At 38.8% G+C, this 22442-nt stretch overlaps 1 protein-coding gene across 8 annotated transcripts in view; it reads left to right on the top strand.

The window, feature by feature from the left end:
* ATE1 (arginyltransferase 1) overlaps window positions 1-22442 on the top strand; it is a 74273-nt gene that overhangs the window by 31118 nt on the left and 20713 nt on the right. For 7 of the 8 annotated variants that reach the window (XR_013839082.1, XM_079976720.1, XM_079976717.1 and 4 more), the window contains 2 exons: window positions 4057-4238; window positions 7158-7257. The exons of the other annotated variant lie outside the window; for it this stretch is intronic. Coding sequence is in view for 6 of the 7 variants with exons in the window: in XM_079976720.1 (XP_079832846.1) it covers window positions 4057-4238; window positions 7158-7257 (282 nt within the window). In the remaining variant the exon portion in view is untranslated. The remainder of the gene's footprint in view (window positions 1-4056; window positions 4239-7157; window positions 7258-22442) is intronic. 8 annotated transcript variants of the gene reach the window in all.

Raw genomic sequence — 22442 nt, forward strand, 5'->3', positions numbered from 1 at the left:
TGAAACAGTGTTTGGCTTCTTGATCAGATTTAGCTTGTCTGATCTCCTTAATTAGCCATAACATGAGAATTTGAAACCTCCATCAGAATTGATAGGATACTTTGCAGATTCTCCCCCCCCCCCCCATTCATGAGTGGGTGGCTAATCCTTACTCACTGATGCAAAATATTAGCACAGACTGCTGTTGGATACCTTACAGGGTGGGCAGTTTTTTAAGGCAGATCAGTATGAGAACACATAGAGCCCCCGTGAGGCTCAGTTTATACATGCCATTAGAAAAACAGGTTTGTATTATATGCTTGACTAATGGCATTTTTGGTGAGGCAGAATTTGTTTGTAGGGTCTTTACACATCCATCCCACCCCAGCATGCTAGAGATGCTTCACCCTACTATTCTGCTAGGATATATAGTATATCCTATCATCACTCTAGCGCTCCCCTGCAGTTGAGTGGCAAGTAACAAACCTCACTGAGAATGCATGTTAATCTATCTTACTTTGAGAAAAATATTTGGGCAGATTTGGATGACTAAGGATGAACATATCTTACACGCTACAGCCTACTTTGCAAAATATAAACTTGAAATTATCAAAGCAGAATATGTGCTTTGCATTTTCAATAACTATTTTGTGTTTTGAGTTCCTTTGCCTTAAAAAGAAACCTCAAAGGCACCTAAATGTTTTCAACTTTGTTTTTGCTTCTTAAAAACAGATAACCAGGGCTGGTGAATAATTAGAACAGGTTTTAGAGTCGAGGCTTCAGATTACTTCATTTATAACAGCTAAGAGGACTTTGTTTGTTGTAGGTCTTAAAGAGTTAACTACCACATGGGTGTAATGAAATTGTCAGGTTATAGTAATTGCACCAGTAATTTGATATGTTGCTGTTTGAATGAAGCCATGTGTGGAGAGTTTGTTCCTTTTCTCTGCTGAATCTAATCACCCCCACCCAGTTTTACATTTTCCCAACCTGAAGGCTATGAAGGCTAATCGGGATCATTAGACTTAATGGGGAAAGAGCTTTTATCACCTCGTCAAATAAGGCAACCGATTTCCATTATTTGCCTTATTTTGTATGGCTGTATGGGTGCTTATGTACACTTTGCTGTAAAAAAGGAAGGTTTATGCCAAGGATTTTTTCCCCCTGCAATGCTTTTTATTGATATTTTGAATCTTGAACTGAATTTTGTTTGGCACCACTTGCACATGTTTTCAATTAGAAGAAGCCAAATAAAAGGTCTTAAATATCCAAGGCTATAGGGATTTTTGAAATTCTCCAACTAAAAGCAAACTCCACATGATCGTTGCAAAGCCTCTTTACCATGTATGTCACAAATAATTTCAAAACAAAAATTAAACTTTATGTGACTGAGTTCTGTTTTTCTTTTGAATTCTCAATAAACTCTTTAGAGACAACTCTCTTGGCAGTAGTAAAGTGGTTTTTCAAAAAAATCTGTTTGATTTTTTCATGTAGAGTCTTTAAATTATTAAAAGAATAAACATGTTATTGGAAAGAAAAGTGCAGTCTATATGTAAAGAATAGTCTATTTGTGTTGCCAGGGAAGTGACTCTGTAAAGATTTTCAGCTCTTCTTTATAAGCACCAACTCGTTAAGCAGAAGCAATTGACATGTATCACTGTTGAAGTGATTGATGTTGCTTAACTAGTCTAATGGGAGTAAGCTGTGCCTATGGATTGATTTTTTTGGAGGATAAACTAGATTTGTTTGGTTATTTGAAGTTTGTAGTACTTTTTCAGCTATAACTACTGAAAAGATTTTGTTTTGTTAAGATAAATGCAGATCAGTGGGAGCTATTTCATTACTGCATAGTTATATGCTATTAAAATGATTCTCTTAAATGCCAGTTTCCTGTTTTGTAAACACTGTGCATAAGCCTTCCTCCCTGCTTGGTTCTCTGACTTTTGCATTCCCTTTCCTCCCTTTCCTCCAGTTCTCTATCCACTTGTACAAATATTATCATCTGATTCTTTTAACTTCTTTTAACTCCAAGCAGTCCTGCTACGTAGCCTCAGTTGTGTCTCGTGCCATGGTCTTGGCTTGCCTGCAACCCTCCTGTTACTTCCAGTTTTTATTTATTTATCCTGAGTACAGGATAAATTTTAAAATCACATCTAAGGAAGTCATAAGATGGTTGTTAGGTGCAAAAAAAGGTATGCTATCAGAATATAGTGGATAACAACAGACAAATAACTTCTGGTTAAAATGGAATAGGAACTCAAGTAGAATTTATAACTAGCTTTTATCTGTAGGAAAAAATTGAAAATAACCTCCTGTGTCAATCTCATTGGAAATTATTACAAAGTAATGTCATCCTGGCATTTGATACCATAGAGGCTGAAGCAAATCTGTCCTACTACATCCTCAGGCTATTAGTACAGATTACACATATGTGGTATATAAAGAATAATGTTCATAGTTTGTATTTCAGTACCTTTAGATTCAGTAGTTGCTGAGCTGACTTTGGATGGATGGCTGTTTTTTGACTCATAAAGTTGAGATAGACACAACCTTTTTGCAAATGCATACAGCCCCTTCACATGTGCCACGAATAAACCAGGAAGTTTTTAATTAATCAAGTTTTCCATCTCATATGAACCAGAAAACTACCTTCAAGAAAAGCGAGGATTGTAAACCATGGTTTGAAGTTGGTTTAATAAACTGGCTTGTTCAGAAGCTGATAACTACATAGTTTTCTGGATCAAACAAAATTGGAAAGTATTGTACATTAGACACTACCTAGTTTAATTGTGCTTTTCCACAAAGGGGCTTTTATGTGGTCAAAAGGCTCGTGTGTATCTTGGCATATTAAGCTGAGCTATGAGGATCCAAATGTGGCCAATGTTTTTGGATTCATTGAAGGTGCTAGCTCCAGCTCAAGTAACTGAATTAATATATTAATAATGCCCTTTTGTAAAGTACTATGCATAGTAGTTGTGTTATATAAACAACAGTAATCAAAATGTGAGTTTGTTTTAGTTTTAAAACTCCTATATCCATTGCATCTGTTTTAAATAGCAGAAATGAAGCATGGATGCTCAGAAGCTAAAAATATTTCAGCCGTGGATGTTTTTATCATATTGTTCTGCAGAATTATTAAATGAATCCTTTCTAATCCAGTTTTGTTGAAAAGATTCCCGTAAATGCTAAAAGATTGATGTGATGAAGGTGAATTAGCTTATTGTCTTGGACAAGAAGGGTTTCTTAAGTTGCAAGAGGAGGGGAGGACCAGTGTACTTAACATTTATTGATTTATTTCAAACATGTATACTCCATTTTCCCTCCAGAGTGCTTACCTCAAGCAGTTCTAATTTAATGAGTATAATCCAGTTGAATATAGTTTATAGTTCTCCAACAAAGCTTTTGTTTGTGATTTTTTATAACGTAGGGCTGGTTCCCTGTATAAATTTTCTTCACATGCATGATCTTATCCTCATAATCCTGTGAAAGTATACTTTTCAGCATATCTCTACATGCTGCTAGTTATCCACATCTTTTAAAGATGAAGAACCAGTGAGCAGAATCTGTTCTGTTGGATTCTATTTACTCATTTGTCTGCTTATTCATTTTATGGCTAATCAGTTTCAGTGTCACTCATAACTCTGCTAAGAAAGGTTAACCCCCTTATTTCCAGGCTTGACATTTGAGGCCGGTAGACTTCAATATAAGGAAACCTGCAAGGCAACGAAAGCAAGATTTGGTGGTTGTTAGTTAATAAATATTAACGTAACATGTGAATATATTGTAAACTGTTTTGGAAATAGCTCCATAGAAGTCTCTTGAAATCTCTTATTTCTGCACCTAAAACTTTCAGATTTCCATCTGTCATTTTGTTTGGCTTTGGCTACGTGAATGGGGCAGATAGCTAAGAAGGGCCTAATTCACTGAGCAGAGTCTTAACTTTTATCTCAGTTTTACGTTACTCAGTGCATTTGCTTGTTTGAATTTCAAAATGGTTCTCATTGTTAAAGATAATGTTACGGTTTTATAAACTGATTAAATTTTGCAATTGAATTTATGCTGATCTATCCTCTCTAGGCAGAAAATCTACCTAATGGTCCAGATTGTGGCTATGGTTCTTTCCACCAGCAGTATTGGTTTGATGGAAAGATAATTGCTGTGGGTGTCATTGACATCCTTCCAAAGTCTGTGTCATCTGTGTATCTCTACTATGATCCTGATTATTCTTCTCTATCTTTAGGCGTATACTCTGCACTAAGGTAAGGAAGTATTTTTTAATTATGTAGTAGTCATTTAAAGGTCTACTGGCATTTTAAAGCATAGAATGAAAATGAAAACCAAAGTCTTACATGAAAGGCCTGCTTCGCTTTATTTTATTTTAATTTTTTTAGAGTAAGAAAAACATTTACCTCATAGGTTTTAATTTAATTGGTCTGAGTATTTAAATTAGGTTGACTTCAGTGTTTAAAGCAAAGTGTTTAATCTACTTTGGAAGATGGAAGTAAGAAGTGAAACGTGTGGCCAGATCAGCTCTGTGGTACCGCTTTTGCTGTATTGGGCCATTTCAAACGACTGTTCTGTTGCTGTTTTGCTTCCCTTTCTCACAGATCCAAAACCAGGTCATCATCACTCAGTTTTGTATTCACATAATAATGTTGTGCATTTGTTTGCATGCATGAAGGACCATTCCCACAAGTGACTCCCTTAAATGCAGAGAGTAGCTTTGTTTCTTTGTTTTTTCAGTTGGAACTGACCAGTGTGGTGTCAATCCCACACTTTCACATTTGCTTGCCTACAGATGGAATGCTTTTCCCTCACAGGAGTGCTGCCAATAGTGATGTTTTTAGTTTCCTATTCCTTGATAATATGCTGATTTAGCAGCATTTTGGGTTGCCTGAAGTACTTTCACTATATATAATAAACTGTAAAGGAGGAGTGTGGAACCCCTGGCTCTTCTGCTTATGTTGGACTGCAACACCAACTGCCTCAGCCAGCGTGAAGGAAGCTGTAGTTCAGCATTTGGCAGACACACTGGCTGCCCTTGCTTATAGATCAGGCATGGCCAAACTTGGCCCTCCTGCTGTTTTGGGACTATAACTCCCATCATCCCTAGCTAATAGGACCGGTGGTCAGGGATGATGGGAATTGTAGTCTTAAAACAGCTGGAGGGCCAAGTTTGGCCATGCCTGCTATAGAGTATGTAAGGTGACACCTAGACAAGCTTACTTAAAGTCATATGAAAAGAACTGTGATGTAAAGTGGGATAACCAATATCTTGAAGTCCACAGATTTTCCCATCCCTGGTGTAAATTTGGTTAGGTTCTGTCTGTTTTCATGAGTCAGGTTGCCAGCTTCTTAAACCTGGAGTAAATATGAACTCCCTCCAGGAGTAGACGCCTTAATGTGAAGTTACTAAAGTAACTTAGTTACCTAAGTTAACAGAAGACTAGGAATAGAGAGCCCTTAAGAAGCTGTGGAGGAACTTGATATTATGCAGGCTGTTACCAATTTTATTCAGGGATGTTTGGAAAAGCCTTTCCTGAGCTTGGTGGCATTATTAGTTTGAATCCTATTTTAAAATATTGCTTAAACATCTTTAAATGGGTAGGCCCCTTCAGAAGAACCCACGGTCTAAGAACCCAATCCATTAGACCAGGGGTCAGCAAACTTTTTCAGTAGGGGGCCAGTCCACTGTCCCTCAGACCTTGGGTGGGGGGGCGGACTATATTTTTTTTTGGGGGGGAAATAATGAACAAATTCCTATGCCCCACAAATAACCCAGAGATGCATTTTAAATAAAAGGGCACATTCTACTCATGTAAAAACACGCTGATTCCTGGTCTGTCCGCGGGCCGGATTTAGAAGGCAATTGGGCCGGATCCAACCCTTGGGCCTTAGTTTGCCTACCCATGCATTAGACAAATGATGAAGTGGTATGTTGTAACTTCTTGTTCTGGAAAAGCAACCAAAAGGACAAAGATAATATATATTAATAAAGGAATTTGTCTGAATGGTTTTACTCTCAAAATGAAAATTCACGCATAAGTTAACATGCATAATGCTACCTGAAGTCACTAAGGCAAATATTAATGACTGCGAAATCTATGGACTTTGTGCTTTTCAGGTCTTTGTAGATGTTTCTTTGGGATTTAATTATTTTTTGCCTAAAATGAGTGGGTTGTCGTATTTGCTTGAATAATGGGCACATTGGCTACCCTTGTATATATCTTGTGTCATTCAGGCAGGCTTACTTAAACTTCTATTTTAGTTGTCTGTCTTTTTTTCCTTAGCAGTTAGAATGCCCCCCCCCTCCAAAAAATCTAGGATACCACAGTGGCTCAGCCACTACCTGCAAGAGGAATTGCAGACCATTAGCAGCAGACCATTTTTAGTCCTCATCTGCCACCTACTTTGTTGAAACACTTCAAACAAAAGCTGAGGCTGGAAGGCCAAGTAGGAGTACTGCTGGCTAGAACAAAATGAGGGGAAATTGGCAGTTGTGCATTCTTCACACACATCACTTAGAGTGTTGTCCCAAGTTAGATGAAAGCAACTGTCTCCAAGTGATGTAAAGCTGGAGAACCACCGCTCGCCTCTTGCTGGCTCAAGACTGAATAAGAAGAAAGCTAAAATACTGTAATTTTTCTTTCAAATAAATAAATGGGACGAGCACAGAAGACAGCACTCGCCAAATATGGAAAATAGCACTTGCTGCATATTTGCATGTAAATTACTCAAACTCACTGCAAGCTTCCTGAAACTTGTTGATTTTAAAATTCTCTGAAGTCTGCATGTACTGTCTTAGCCCGCTGAATACAATGACTGGGCCAGACTTCTATAGAACATCAGTGCATGAATATTAATAGGAAATCTGTTAAAAGGGTGCCTTTAATCACTTGCAATTTGAATTTCAGATTAGCTTCTTGGCAGGACAAAATGCAAAATTGGCTTTCTTAAGTAGAAGAGTTTGTGGTTTTGTTGGGTTCTTATATGGAACTGTCTCTGCATTTATTATTCCCATTCTTTACTTAAATGTAATCATCCCTTTAACATAGGCCAAAATTTAGGTCATTCCATTTTATTTCACGTTTGCTGTATTATAAGAGCTCCTTGCATCTGTGAACACATCTATCTGGTATTATCTTTTTATCCATTCAGAATGATTGCTTCTTTTACAGGGAAATTGCTTTTACAAGGCAACTTCATGAAAAGGCCTCTGACCTATGCTATTACTACATGGGGTTTTACATTCATTCATGCCCTAAAATGAGATATAAGGTAAGGCTAAAGTTACTTTATTAATGTGTTTGAATTCAGTCTGGTGTTTGATGTGACTGTTCTGTATGACTTCTCCCTGCTTTGGCTTGGCCAAAATGGAGCTGGCTTCTGTTCAGTTTTCTTTCAAGTGTCTAGAGTATTTTATATTTTTATCTGCATAAGATTTACTGGCTGGTATCCAATGAATTGGGCAACTAGTTCTACATGCCAAGAAGACTATGGGCTAGGGTTTCACAAACAGTTGCCCCCATGCCACCTAGCAAACCACATTTAAAACTGAGAGGACTTTCAAAGCAGCTTGCAACTTTGGGCAAAGATCTTCTGTTCAAAGGAAAGTAAACCAGAAATTCCACTGGGTATGCCAAAACCCTTGGGCATCCCTAAAGTCATTCTTTGGATACCAGCCATTTTGTTCAAGGTTGGTAAAAAAACCAAAACTTATTTAGTATGTTTTTAATGATTTGAAATCATATGACGTCTATAGAATATCTCTGGGTTTTGTTGAACTCCTTACAGTTTGGTTTCTTTAATTAGTTTGCTGTAAAGAAATACAGTGGTACCTCGGGTTATGTACCTAATTCGTTCCAGAGGTCCGTTCTTAACCTGAAACTGTTCTTAACCTGAAGCACCACTTTAGCTAATAGGGCCTCCCGCACGATTTCTGTTCTCATCCTGAAGCAAAGTTCTTAACCCGAGATAATATTTCTGGGTTAGCGGAGTCTGTAACCTGAAGCGTCTGTAACCTGAAGCGTATGTAACCCGAGGTACCACTGTAAATGAACCACCATACCAGTGTTCATCAGATGACTAGGTATAGAGCTAACTTATTGCCTCAGTGTTTAGAAGAAAAATGGAAAGAATTAATACCAAATACATATTTATGTTTGATTACTAGGCATATGTCACCATATAAAGGAATATCTTATTCTTTGGGTTGTGGCTTGGAGTTCCCATTTTTTAATAAAAAAAAGGGGGTGGGGAGGAAATATCACATTCTAACAATGCTTATGTGCACTGTGCTCAGTGGAATTTGCTCTCCAGTAAATGTTTCTTTAGGATTGCAGTCCAAATCTTCATACTATCTGCAATATGGATATGGAAATCTGTATATAGCTATGTATATAACAGAATATCAAGCATACAGTAGAAAAGCAGGCCACAGAATTTGAGACAAGGTCACTAAGATATTTTTGCAAAGCATGGAGGGGTCAGCTCCGCAAGAGGAATGTATGCATCACATGCATTAAACCCTGATTTTGCACCTCCAAGGATCATCTCTGGCATGGGAAAGATCTCTTATCTTGAGCTGTGTTGCCAATCTGCATGTGCAAAATCCCACTAGAAGGTTTGTTGGCCTGAATTGGTATGAGAGGCTTCTTACAGCCTGATAAAGAGGCTTCTGGGGCACCTTTCCATTTTGCTCTGGCAAGTGTATTTATTGGGCCAGAAGTAATGCCTCCAGTGCTGCTTTTTTCCTTTTTCTGGACAACAGTGCTTCCTGAGTAATTCACTTGGAGAACAGAGCTGCTTTGGTAGAAACAACAAACAAACAAACCAGAACACAAGAAGTGGCTCCCAAGCTGGCAGGTGCTGTTCCCAGTGTGAAAGGGCGGAGGTGTCTCAGAAGCTTCCCCTTTTGTAACGTCCTTTTCTTTTGCAGTGTAAAAAGTTTATTCCAGTTTCAGCCTGTGCAAGGCTTGAATACTCCCTCGCTATTGCCGTGTTAATGGTGACCTTACTGCCTACCGCAGCCATTCCCTAGATTTTCAAGGTGCTTCATTAAAAAAGAAATGTGCGTGTTGCAAATTTACATAGAGAAACCAGGCTTTTTAAACACACTCACACTATCAGCTACCTAATAGCATTCAAATTATGTTGTTCACCTAGCCGTTGTTTAGGAACACACTGGAAACAGTTTGCTGCATTGAATGGTTCTAAATTTGAAAAATACGAAATGGTGCCTTTACCTGAGGCTGCTTAACTGGCTTCTCCATGGTGCACAGTGCTGATGGTTACTGGATGGGAAGTGGGGAGGCAGCAGAGATCAATGCAGTGTGGACTCAGCAGCACTCATCTGACACTCCTGCTTATGTGCCCATGCTGAACCCCTTGCTTCAGTAACCAGCACCAATGTGCAGTGTTGGAAAGTCAGGTAAGCAGTGCAGCCCTGCCTCTGCCACCTCATTAGCCTCTGCTCATGCTCTCTGTCTCTGTTCTCTAGATTCTAGAAGGAATGGGAAGATATGAATGTTCAAGGGAGATTTGCCAAGAATACTTGCGCTTAAGAATCAAAAGTTGTACTGAGAGACTGTTTGGTTTGAGAGAGAGTATGCATTTGATAACTTCCCCATCAATATATTCTGCTGCCTGAAGCATCAACTCTAAATGCATTTACCGATTTAAATGTATACATCATAATTCTGCCACCATCGTGTTGAACTCCAATTCCTCTCCCAGTCCAGTAGTCCATATATTGCTGTTACACAGCATACTACCCAAAGCACTGATCTTGCCACTTGCTCTTTTCATTTGCAGGTCAAGCAAGGCAATTGAGCCCCAAGTCTGCCTCTTCTCTACATTTGCTGGCTGAAGCATGCTATCTTGCCTTCCTTTTATGATAGGACTGGCTCCTGATAAGAAGTAAAATAGCTTCCTCAGTCAGATAGTATCTGTGAATCAAGGCTGCAACTATAGTTGCAGCTGTAACATCTAAATGTGTTGGGAAAATCAGTTGCCTTGAAGTACAAATGGAAGCACTACTTTTGCCAGTAACTTCTTTCAAAATAAGGATGGCTGGTTCATGTTCAAGAACGATCGCTGCTTGGGGGCAGAATTATTTTTGCAAATCTTTTATGTTTCATATGCCACTTTGGAAAAGCTGCAAATGTGCTGCCTGCCCCCTGCATATGAACAGATAAACCTCAAACTTTAATAGATTGATGAGGGAAAAATCACTGATGACAGTTGATCTTTGGGTCTAGAGTACTTTTCCCCACCCTGACTTGTAATTTTCATATCCTTTGATCCTGTTCTTTTAAATTATATATTCCTGTGTAAAGATTTTTTTATTGGTTTGGCTAGGAAAGCTTCCTTCCAGCCTAAATTGAGCTTCTCACCAGTTACTAAAGTGCAGTGGTGTTTCGAAATGTGCTTCCATCTGCTGAGCAAGACAGAATATTGCCCTGACAAAATGCATTTTTAGTGGTTACCTGGCTTTTCCATCTAAAAATGTGATACTCTTTCCATAAATGCTACAAAGATGTGCTGATCCAGCTTTTGGCAGAAAGTGTGAAATACAGTCTTCCTAAATTGGCCTTCCTTGGAACTACAGAGAGCACTTATGGTGGTAAAGTGTTTGTAAGGAATTGAATGACTCAAAAGAGATTTCAACCCCTAGAAGTTAAACATGCAACTCAGTAACAAACTCCAAGGAAGTTCAGCTTAATTCCATACATATAGGAAGCTCCCTTATACCTGGTCAAACTGTCTATATAGCCCTACGCTGTGTATTCTGCTTAGAAGTAACACTCCTATAACTCACATTCCCATCAATCCTTTTTCTCACATGCAAGCAAATTTTAAATGGTAGATATGGCCTCCAAAGCCAGTTCTTCTGAGCCTGGCCCAGGGATGTTCAAGATTCATTCCTTTTGCTCTTTATATTTTCTCTCACTAATACATTCGGTTGAAAAATACAAACTAGTATACAACCTTCCCTTCCAGTAATGATTTATGTTATTCTTCATCACCTTGACTTGTCTAAAAGAGATATAAAAATAATGGTGATAAACAGACCTATTTGATTTAGTAGGAGAACATAGAACCAAAGAATTGTAGAGTTGGAAGGTATCCTGAGGGTCATCTCTTCCATCTAGTGCAATGCAGGAGTCTCAACTAAAGCATCCATGAGAGATGGCCATCCAACCTCTGCTTAAGAACCTCCAAGGAAGGAGAGTCCATCACCTCTCATGGAAGGTTGTTCCACTGTCGAACAGCTCGTACTGTTAAAAGTCCTTCCTGATGTTTAGTCAGAATCTCCTTTCTTGTAGCTTGAATCCATTGGTTTGGGTCTTAGTCTCTGGAGCAGGGGGAAAAAACTTGCTCCATCTTCCATGTGACAGCCCTTTAGATATTTGAAGATGGTTATCATACATCTTCTCAGTCTCCTCTTTACCAGACTAAACATGCCCAACTTCCTCAACCATTCCTTGATCATGTTGTTCGCCCTCCTCTGCACACGTTCTGGCTTGTCAATATCCTTCATAAACAATTCCACTTAATACTGTGCATAGAAGTGAGCAGGCCAGGATTGTCTGAAGGCTAAGCATTCCATTACTTTAATTGGACTTTGGAAGACTACTGCTACTGGCTGACAGTTAACGTCATTTCTTTATTACTCGCTGGCTTTCACATAAGGATGAGGCATGGATGTCTAGCACCAGTCAGGAAAAGCATCTTTGCTATCTGTAGATGGCAGATTGCCAACCTGAAAGCGCCCGGTGTGTTTGATTTACACATGCACTATGCATTTATGTATTTATACATGCACCATGACACTGTACTGGTAATTTCAATGTATCTTGCATTATAAACTTCCCAGTAAGGTGATGATCTGGTGAAAAAAACTCCCATGATTGGTTCCACCCTCTTAGTTGTGATATTATTGTACATATTGCAAACATGGGATCAGAACACTGAGGCTTAAGATTTATAGCAGTGTGTGTCAAGGCTTTGTGTCTGGTTCTTATATAGTTTGCTCTTTCTCTATAGCTTGGTTGAGTACTTTCCTGTAAGAAAGCAAAAATAAAAAATCATATACAATGAACTATAGCCCAAACTTAAGTTCCCATGCTTTTTATTCCAAAGTTGTTCTGTCCCTTTACTATCAAAGGTACTATCAGACAGCTCCTGCTTTATATTCTTTTGACTGGAAAATATATGGTTGTATGTGAACACCTTTTTGTTTTGTCCTTCATTAACCTTAAGCTTTTATATGAGTTGTCAAAAGATACTCATTTTGTTTTTTAAGCTCAGCTTCCTTGCCCTGTGGCATTTCTCAGGCTCTCTTGGCATGTACATTTTCATGCAAATTAGTTTCAATTTAAGCCCACAATGTCTTTACTTTGGCCAGCTGTCTGCTTTCTCAAAAACTTTTCCGTTGAGTCCGCAAATTTTAAAGAAGGTATACTTTGAAGTGTACAGTAGAACTAATAGCTTCTGAAAAAAATGTTAATATCTCAGAGTGTTTTAAAACTCTAGAGAATCTTCTATTACTTGAACAAGGTGTTTTAGTGGAAACTTCTTCCAGATTTGCATAAAAGCCACAGGAAATGTAATTATTTCAGTTGGTCCATTTCACTCTCCTGACATGGCTTGATATCAGATGGAGAGAGAATAGTAGAAAGGATTCCAAAATGTCAGAATAGAAACAAGAGGCCAATTCATCTGTGATTAATCATTACGCTAAATACCTCTGATAGGCTGAGGTCATAAGCAGAAGGTATTTATTGTGCAGTGCTTGAGAACCAGTTTTCTGTGGTTAGGTTTTGAGGGATTCAGCAGCATTGAAAAATGGTACAGTAGTAGTCTGCAGCTCCACATCCGCAAAGTCAAGCTTTGGCAGCCTAAATCCCCTGAGCTCTGGCTTTTTCACAGTTCCCTGGCTGTGGAATTTAGTTAACCTTTTTCAGTAAACTTGGTTTTGCCGCCTAAGCAGAAATGGAAAACCACAGCAGAGCAAAAGCCCAACAGGATGTTGTTTAGCCACATTCTCTTGTGAGCCTGCCACTATAACACTGAAAGGATTGCAGATTTCTTGCCAACCCCACACACAACGCAGCTGGCACTTCGCATCTTCCTGATGGATACTTTATTAGCCTCATTGTATTTTAGCTGATTTCAGATGACAGTCTGCTATTTGCTAAAGTAGTGATACTTATTGACAATGCCAGGGACCTATGATAGAGCTTATATAGAACTGACAGCTTTCTTTTGTGGTTGGTTGATATTTGTGGCATAATTCAAAATGTGTAGGAGCTAGTTTAAATTTCTTAGTGAGCAGAAGCAAACCCTTATGAGACTACTCTAGAAGGAGGTTGTGGTGATGTGACATGATCCTGATTGATGACTTAATCTAGGGAAGTGTTTCTCTTCTCAGAAAGTTAGGGCTAAAAGTTAGAGCTACAGCAACTGGGTTTAACTTGTGTATTTTTCCTCCTCAATCTGAATCCATAAGGACTATTTTAAAAAGAAAAAAATAATATTTGAAACAAAGTCAGTACAGTACATACGTTTCAGGTTACAGACGCTTCAGGTTACAGACTCCGCTAACCCAGAAATAGTACCTCAGGTTAAGAACTTTGCTTCAGGATGAGAACAGAAATCGTGCAGTGGCTGCGTGGCAGCAGTGGGAGGCCCCATTAGCTAAAGTGGTGCTTCAGGTTAAGAACAATTTCAGATTAAGAACGGACCTCCAGAACGAATTAAGCTCTTAACCTGAGGTACCACTGTACTAATAACCTTAGGTTTAGAGGAATATGTCTTATACTCTGTTTTTTAGGGTTTGATAAGAGTACAAGTTTGATTTATAATGAAGATGGTCCTTTACTGCTGAGCTTGAGCTAAGCCAAGCTTTGGCTTAGTGCATCATCCAAACCCAGGCTTGCGGTTAAGTTCTCTCCAAACTAACAAGGAGCTGTAACTAAGAACAAACTTCAGTAGTTATTCTGGAGGGAGCTTGTCAATGAGGTGGGTTTGCATAGTACATGAAGATTTACATTGGTTTAGCTCAGGGCAGCAGCAAAATGACTAGGGAGGTGTGAAGTAACCGTGATCTCTTCTCCAGGAAACTGCACATTTGTTCTAGGTCAAGGTTTGGCTTGCCGTGGTATGCTCACCAGACCACTGTCTTTATTGAGCTATCTAGATTAAGCTGCTTCATTATGGATGCTTCAAATAGATGGAATGACAAATAGCAATAGTCACACTGATATAACGTGGTTGATTTGTAGATGCTCTTATTTCACCATGTCTTCAGGTAATCAGTGCGCCAATAAATGCAGAACATATAATGCGGAGTTTTCAGTTTTTTATATATTCTGAAAAGCGACTCACTGAATTTTGCATCATTGAAGACGAGCTGTTTTAAATGAAGCTTTGATGCTTCCTTTTCTTTGTTGAGTTTGTCAGTGGTGGCTTGGGTAGGGGCACATTTATTCGAAAGATCCAATGCTGAGCTAGGGAACTCCCTACACTCAACACCAGCTGCTTTTCTGTCTTGGCGATTCATTTTAGCAGACTCAGAAACAACGTAAAAGAAGTTCTAGAGCAACACTGAAAGAACATTGCACCCACAGCTATATATATGTACTAATTAATACTGCACCACTTCTTTTTTCCCTTTTAAGACTCTAAGGGAAGCGGATCAAAGAAATGCAAAAACTCAAAAGAGTTTCTATCTTCTTTGGTTTCTATAACTCACATTTTATTTTGCATATTTCTCCCCAGCCATTCAATCTTGAAGGGTTTCCATAACTGCTGGGCCAAATAGGTCATGCACCTGTGCAGAGCATGTGATAGGAATATTTTAGAGCTCCAGTCATAGAGCTAGCAGTCATTTTCCCATTCCCTGTTGCAAGGAGATTGAGTGGCATGCGGAATGTGCTGTATTATGCCAAGTGAATGTAAATAAAGCATAACAAGATCTAGCATGAAATAAAGTAAGCAATTTAAAACTATGATTTATAAACCAATGAGGCTGAATCAGTTAAAAGTTTTTACTGCCCTTAACACTGGTTTTGTTGCATTTCTCAGGCAAACTGATATATTGTTCAGATCTGCTCGCTTTTGCATTAGAACAAATAAATTGTCCATGTGTCTGAAAATGAGATCTTTGGAAGTATGGGAATATATGTTCTAGAGCAATTAGAAAGCCAAGCCTAGATTTCCATTTTATAGGATGATTTCTTCTGAACAGTGTCGAGTTGGTGTTCAAAAGTATTGCTTTCTTCATTTACTTGGGGGGGGGGGATCCTCTGAGATCCTCTGTTACATTTCCTCCGTGCTATTATTTACAGCACTGGATATTTGCAGCCAATCCTATGCATGCATGCGTGCGAGCGCGCACACACACACACATCCCAGCATGAGTACTGAAGAGTTCAATTCACAAACCACTCTGCAGATAGTTCTCTCGCCCTGGAACCTGGAACTTCCTTGCCTAAGAGTTTATGCATTGGCCTACAAGGGCTACTAAGACCTGCTGGAGCAGTTGAATGAATTCCTTTCCAGATGCTGCAAGCTGATTGCCTGGCTTGGGGAAACTGAGAACTCTAATCAGATACGGCACATTTGGAGCAGCTGCAGTTGCTCTCTGTCACTTGCATCTAGCGCTAACAGAATGTCCTAAAAACAAGGTTTAAAGTTTAATGTTTTAAGTTTCACAGCTACTCTTTTAAAGACCACCTGCATATTGTAAGGCATATTGCTGCTGACACTGTGATACTGATGTTACCTTTCAGTGATGGTTTCAAGGAACTCTGTTACTTATCACTAACAGCATTGTATACTGTGAAATGTGAGGCTCCACCTCTCCTATGAGTCTCATTCTCCATTCGTATTAGGAGGCAGCAGGATCAAGGAAGTTGTCGCTGTTGATGACTGAGTACATTGTTGAAAGCACTATTGGTTACATGTTAACAGAAGCAAAAGGTAACTTTCAAGGGTAGAAGCAAAGTTCTCTCTTACATGCCCTCTCTCTAGAAAACATAGATGGCAGTCAGGTCTAGCAGATTCCTAGCATGTGAGGTAGGTGTATTAAACTGAGAAATAGTAACTTGCCCAAGTCAGCACAGTAGAAATTTTGGGTGGGATTCAGGGTGGCTCTAAGGAATTGGTGCCATCAGTGCAAGCATTTCTGCTTTGTTAACAGAATAAACCTCCCTGTGGAGCAGATTTGGGGATGAGAGGGGGATAGGATGCAGAGGAAGGAAAGTCCCGGTGCACTAGTGGGAATCCCTGTGCACACCAAATTAGTGGAATACTGCCCAATGTGAGCAAGTGCTGCGCTGCTTACTGCTTGTCCAAGTTTGAATGTTCATGTGTATAAGAGGCGTAGACAATCTCTACAGTAGTATATGATACTTTCTATTTCATTTCTTAACACCCCCCCCCAGAGATGTCCCACTAAACCTTTTGCATTGTTCTGCCCACTTTGAGTGACAGACCTTGCCAGCTTTGTGTCATATGAGGTGAAGTGTCAGTTCCTTTCAGATTTTCTATGGTGATCTGTTGCAGTTGACGTAGCATGTGGCCAAAATCTGAGTTTCAGGCAATAAGGTTTGCAATACCTTGCAATAACTGTGAAGCATGATTATCGGTAATGAATGCTTTCCATAGACATATAAACTTAACTCTTTATTAATGTTGGAAAATGTAATTTCCACACTGCTCTGTATGCAAATAATATATGTTAATAACATACGTTTAAGTCAGACTAGATGGAAGTTTACATTCTGTGTCATGAAGGCAGTGCATCGAATATATTTTTATATAAAATGTATAATGTTAATTTGTTAATAATCTAACACATAATCAATTGAAATAATACATTAAACTTCCACTCTTCCATTTTTTAAAATCTTGGTGTGCTTGATTATAAAGTCAGTTGAGGGGGAAGGGAAAGGAAGGGGGTTAATAGCCACTGAGTTATTAGGGGTGATTTGACTACTGCTGTCAAAGAGAGCTGCCAGAAAGATTAATTCCAGATTCCCATAACAAGCCCGAGACAAACTGTTCTTGAATGAGACACTAGGGAGAGTTTTATCATGTCTAATTCATGCTCTGGTGTAGTTACACACTCACTAATCATAGCAAAACACAAAGAAGATTGCCATGAATTAGATCAAAACTAGAGGGCAGCTCATATAATGGCTTGTGAGAGTGCTATGATTTACTCTGCCAAAGCATGCAGAGGGGTGTTCTTTAGAAATGTGCCATTCATCTTATATAAATATAAATTACCTTTCCTGGAGCATCAGTTCTTTGTTGGGCAATCTCCCACTAGATTATATAGCCTACTTCACAAGAAAGAGTAGGACATTTCGTAGCCCTGACTGATGTTGTACTGAGAATGGCCTTCACTGTCCATGTTCTTGCATGATTTCAGTCCATAGACTCTGCCCTCCCAGTTGCTCAGTACTTTTGTAGTTGGTCATAGTAAGTGTGAATTCAATCTAGAATGTGCCACATTTTGCATCACTAAAGTATTTTTCCACTTTATGGTATACAGTAATTGATCTGTAGATCATCTCAGGAGTCTTTGCTATTGCTTTGAATAACATCAGGATCCTTAACATTTATACAGTACGTGGTTTTTGGTGTATAAAGCCCTGTAAAGCTTGGGACCAGGATACCTGAAAGATAATTTCACCCTTTATATACTCAGCTAAACATTGTGCTCTGCAGGTGAGGGTCTCTCACAGATACCATCTTATCAGGAGGTCCATTCCGCACAATGTAGGAATTGTGCCTTCAGGGTTGTGTCACCTACCCTTTGGAATGCCCTCCCTTTGAATATTAGACAGGCACCGCTTCTGTTGCCTTTTTGGCACCTACTGAAGATCTTTATCTTTCAATATGCTCTTAAATGTGAAGTCTTTCTTGAATTGTCTTTAGGATGATTTGAATGTGTGGTATCACTTGTTGTTTGCCACCCTTGGCTCCTTTGGGTGAAAGGGTGGGATATATATTTAGTAGGGGTGTGTGTGAAAATGTCCAAACCTATTACAGCAAAGGAGGGTTTAGAGAAGGCTTTGCCGTTGGCTACCCCAGCCATATCAGCATGTAATAAAACACTTGCATTGCAGGGACATTGTAGGAAATGCTGTGTGTAAAATTGGGATAGCCAGTGTTGATGACCATCATATCTAAAACTTTGTTCCTGTTCAAACATAACTTTTATTTCTTTTGTTTCTCTGGAGAGTTGAGCTTAAAGCTGATTTAATTTAAATGGTGACTCTCGCCAGAATATGCATAGGTTTTCTTTCCTGTCATTCACAGTGGCTACTCAGCAGGTTTTATCTTTACCTTTAACTACTTATTACCTCTGTTATATTAAAGCAGCTGGCTAAAAAGGATTAGAACAAATCTAGGGTGCATTTTTCCTCCATGCTGAAGTACCCGATACAATCTCTAATTGGATGAGAGCAGGGAAATTGTTGTAGGTGTTATTTCATAATATATTAGAGTAGCAGTTGAACCCATTCTGACACAATCAGATTGTTTTGAAAGGAAAATGTCAGTAGCAATAACTGGTGACTCCTAGATGTACTGTATCGTCCTTCAACATTGCATAGAGTTGGGTAGGCTTCCACATGGTGCCTTGTTTCCAACAACAGCATCTACAGTCCCGCACGGTGTTGAAATGTTGTACAAAAAAAGCTGCCAAACAAAAGAACCAGTGGGGATATTAAGCGTTTTATGCGTGTGCAGTTTGTCAAATAGTTTTGATGTTTGAAAGCCAAAAGGTTTTCAGTGCATTCTTTAAATTGTGGCATGCCTTGTTATAGTGGAGAGGCTGGCAGATTCCCATCTTTGTTTTGTAAGCCTCAGAAGTTAGTTGCATAATTATTATTACAAAAAATATAGCACTTGGGCTTCAGTGCCACAAAGGAAGAACATAGAGCCTGGATTCAATCATCTGTTTTTAAGTTGTTCTAGAAAGGGTTGTCCAACACAAATATCCGTGTCCCATTTTTCCATGTGCTGGTAACTATCAGGTTTGCCTTCTGTGTGTTGTGGACAGGCTTGCCTTTTAACACAGTCTGTAAGCTACCGTTAATTTGAAGCATGTTAGATTGCAGATGCTTTCACGAATTCTTATGCAGCTGCACTACTAGCAAATCCATTTCCAAATTGATGGCGCTGATCTTCAAAATCATCCTTGAGTATCAAACTCTTTGCTCACCGTGGTAAAATTCACAGCCTTTTTTTCTGGGTGTCTCTGCCAACTAAGGCATGGTGGGTGATGCTCACCACCAGAGAGAGGTATTGTCCTATTTCATAGAACGCTGTCTTTAAGGAGATTTGTTTGGCATCCTCATCAGTAACGCTTTGATGCCAGTTGTGTTTCCCATGCTTTAAAAATGTATTTTTAACAGCAAAGTTTGATGCTGCTTTTATCTGTTAAATTGCATCTTTTCTTTTTTTACATTACTGGTTATATTATTGATAGACTTGGTGTAAGATGCTGTATAAAATTTATTTAGAAGGCAGAGCACACATTCCTAAATAATTAAATGACGCCTCCTCAGGCAGTCATAGAACAGTTTTTAAAAGGGTGCCGCTAACATTTGAAAGACCAAAGTCTGCCACTGTCCAGCCCCTTGGATACCTTTTAGCTGCTCTTGAGACTGTGGTGGCTGTGTGAACAATTTTCTAGTCTTCTGCTTGAAGGACTGCCCTGTCCATATTTGGCTGGAAGAGACAACAGGGATCTTGAAGTTGCACATTGACAGTCAGCAAACTAGATAGCAGACAGTGCAGGTACATGCTTACAGTCCTTCCCGATAGGGGGGAGATGCATAATAATTTTATTCCATTGATTTTTTTAATTATACACACACAGACACACGTAGAAGCACCTGTGGTGTGTTTTCTGTCTTTTGGTGGCCACCCAACTTGAGACGCCTCCCAAACTTCATCATACTGGATTGAATATTCCCCACACCCTAAAGCTTTTGCTGGAGGTTTTTTTTTTTTTTGCTTTCCCTATCGTTACATTGCTGCAACACAGTTTGCTATCTTACATTATATATATTTTAAAGTCGTTTCTGGATAAGCTAAAAATGCAGTGTTTATTTTTAGGAAAGCCATAGTGAAACAACTTTAAAATGTATACTATCTAAGCCAACAAAATGTGTTGTAGGAATGTAACAATTGGGAATGTTTTCTGAACACACTTCAATAGGATTGAGCTCCAACAGGTTTGTTATATAACCCACCCTTTTTTCTTTCCAACAGTTTTGAAGCAGGGGCTGTTAAACTTCAGAAGCACAAAGGATGGGGGGGGGGAGGCTAAAAAAAGAAGGTGAATGATTTGCACTTTATTAATTTAAATATCTGTACTGAAAATTGTGCAGTCTTTTGTGAGGCATGCAGAAGTCCATTAATGTGAGGAGAAAATTTTGGAGAAAATTTTCCCCTACTAGCCCAATATATTATATTGTTGAATAGTTCACATTTCATGGGAAAGCAATTGATAGTAAGGAAAGCTCTAGCAAAAAGTCTTAGTTCATTGATACTGGATTCATGTAATTACAACTTTATTTTTGCTTCTCTCTCACCCATGAATTCCCAGTGAAAATTGGTGGCGGCTGCTGCCTGCTGGGACTGGTAGGGTGGAAGGCATGGAGGCCAACGGTAGGTGGAGCAACAGCCAACTAATGCTAGTTTTGTCACCATCATCCTCCCTGCTGAAGGTAACATTGAGACTAAAGAGGAGGTAGCTGATAGCCATGGTCACAGTATATAAGGATGCAGGCAGGTGGTGGGGCTTGTGGATAGCAGGCTGAGGTTGGTGGAGCAGTGCCCTGTTTGCCCTAATGGAACATCCATTGGTCATAATCTATTTTAAGTATAATATATAATCTCTGCACATCGGTAAAACATCTCTTTTCCTCATTCTAAGTAAAGGATTCTTAAACTGAAATGGTACCTTTTTTAAACATACGATTTATTTTGGTGCCTTAAGCTGATCTACTTTCCTACCGAAGCCATTTTATATACAACATTTCAAAATGTTTTATAAAAATTAATGGCTTGTAAGTTTAGTATATCTTAAAATAAGTTTAATATAGCAGTATATCATACAAACAAATGTTAGACATATTGGAACCAAAGTCTCAAAAGTATTGCATGCTGGGGGTTTTTAAGCAGAATAAATTTGTGAATTTGCTGTTCAGTAGTATGCTTTCCAGGGCTGCAAGCATATGTGGTGGTATTCAGTTCCATGAGTGGAGATGACTTAAAACAAGGAGACTTCCACTTCCTGCACTGGCTTGTTCCCACCTACCAAACTACTTCAGAGGGTTGGAGGCACTCCAGACCAGATTATGTGTGTCAGTACAAAGTGGTTCTGCTGGGGAAGAAAGGAAAGAGTTAGACCTTTTTGTATTATGGATTCGTTTTATGAAGGAGACAATGCACAGAAGCTAAGACTTCAATCCTGCGTATTTTTACTTGGATGTAAGTCCCATGGAACTCGGTGACGCTTATTTCCATGTCATTGTAGTTAGGATTGCAGCCTAACCATATCAGAGGCACATGATATTTAAACAAAGATTAACCCATTTTGTTTTATTTGACCCCAGTGAGTGTGTGCATACTTGTAATATTTGGTTTCTTATGAGAACTCTTTTGATACCTGTCAGTCATTTGGACATTATTTAAGTTTTGGATAAACATTCAGAAATCTTAACCTCAGTAGAAAATCCATAAACATTCTATTTCTGTCATCAGCAGTCTGGAGCTAAGGTACAAAATCTGATGTAGACTAAATAATGTTTATTGGTCCTGTAGGGATTATTTCATAATCTTTTCATTCCATTCTTTTAGCCCAGAGTGAAACATTAAAAGTTATTTTGAGAGTTTTTACTTTTCTCTGGGCCTTGTAATTCTTAAGACAAATTATTCAGTAGTGACCTTTATGATAGTGTGATGATGGATTGTTTATAATTCTTCCTGTTAAAGCTCCTGAAAGATTTCAGCAAGTTCTCACTTTAGATAACTTTAGGTCTTTTATAAAACCTATTGTCTGATAGTCTCATAAATATGGGACATATTTATTGGTTCAAAGTAAGCCCATTTAGCAATAAGCCATTGGGATGTCTCACTCCCCCAGCTCTCTCTGGAATATCTCAACACTTTTTCTAGATATGTTCTGTTCCACTTCATTTATGATGTGTGTCCAAAATCTTCTATCTTTTCCAGTTGCTTTCGGCTCTCAATCAGTAAAAGGAGACCATATAATTCACTGCCTTACAGAATTATACAGAGGAATACAATTATTATTTTTTTGCTTATTACATTTCTATTGAAACAGTGATAATCAAAATGATTGCTTTGAAGCTTTTCCCCTTATACATAATGGACATTTTGCTCCATACCACAACCAGCATCAAAAATGT

Source organism: Podarcis cretensis, assembly GCF_951804945.1.
Source record: "Podarcis cretensis genome assembly, chromosome: 5".
NCBI classification, from domain to species: Eukaryota; Metazoa; Chordata; class Lepidosauria; order Squamata; family Lacertidae; genus Podarcis; species Podarcis cretensis.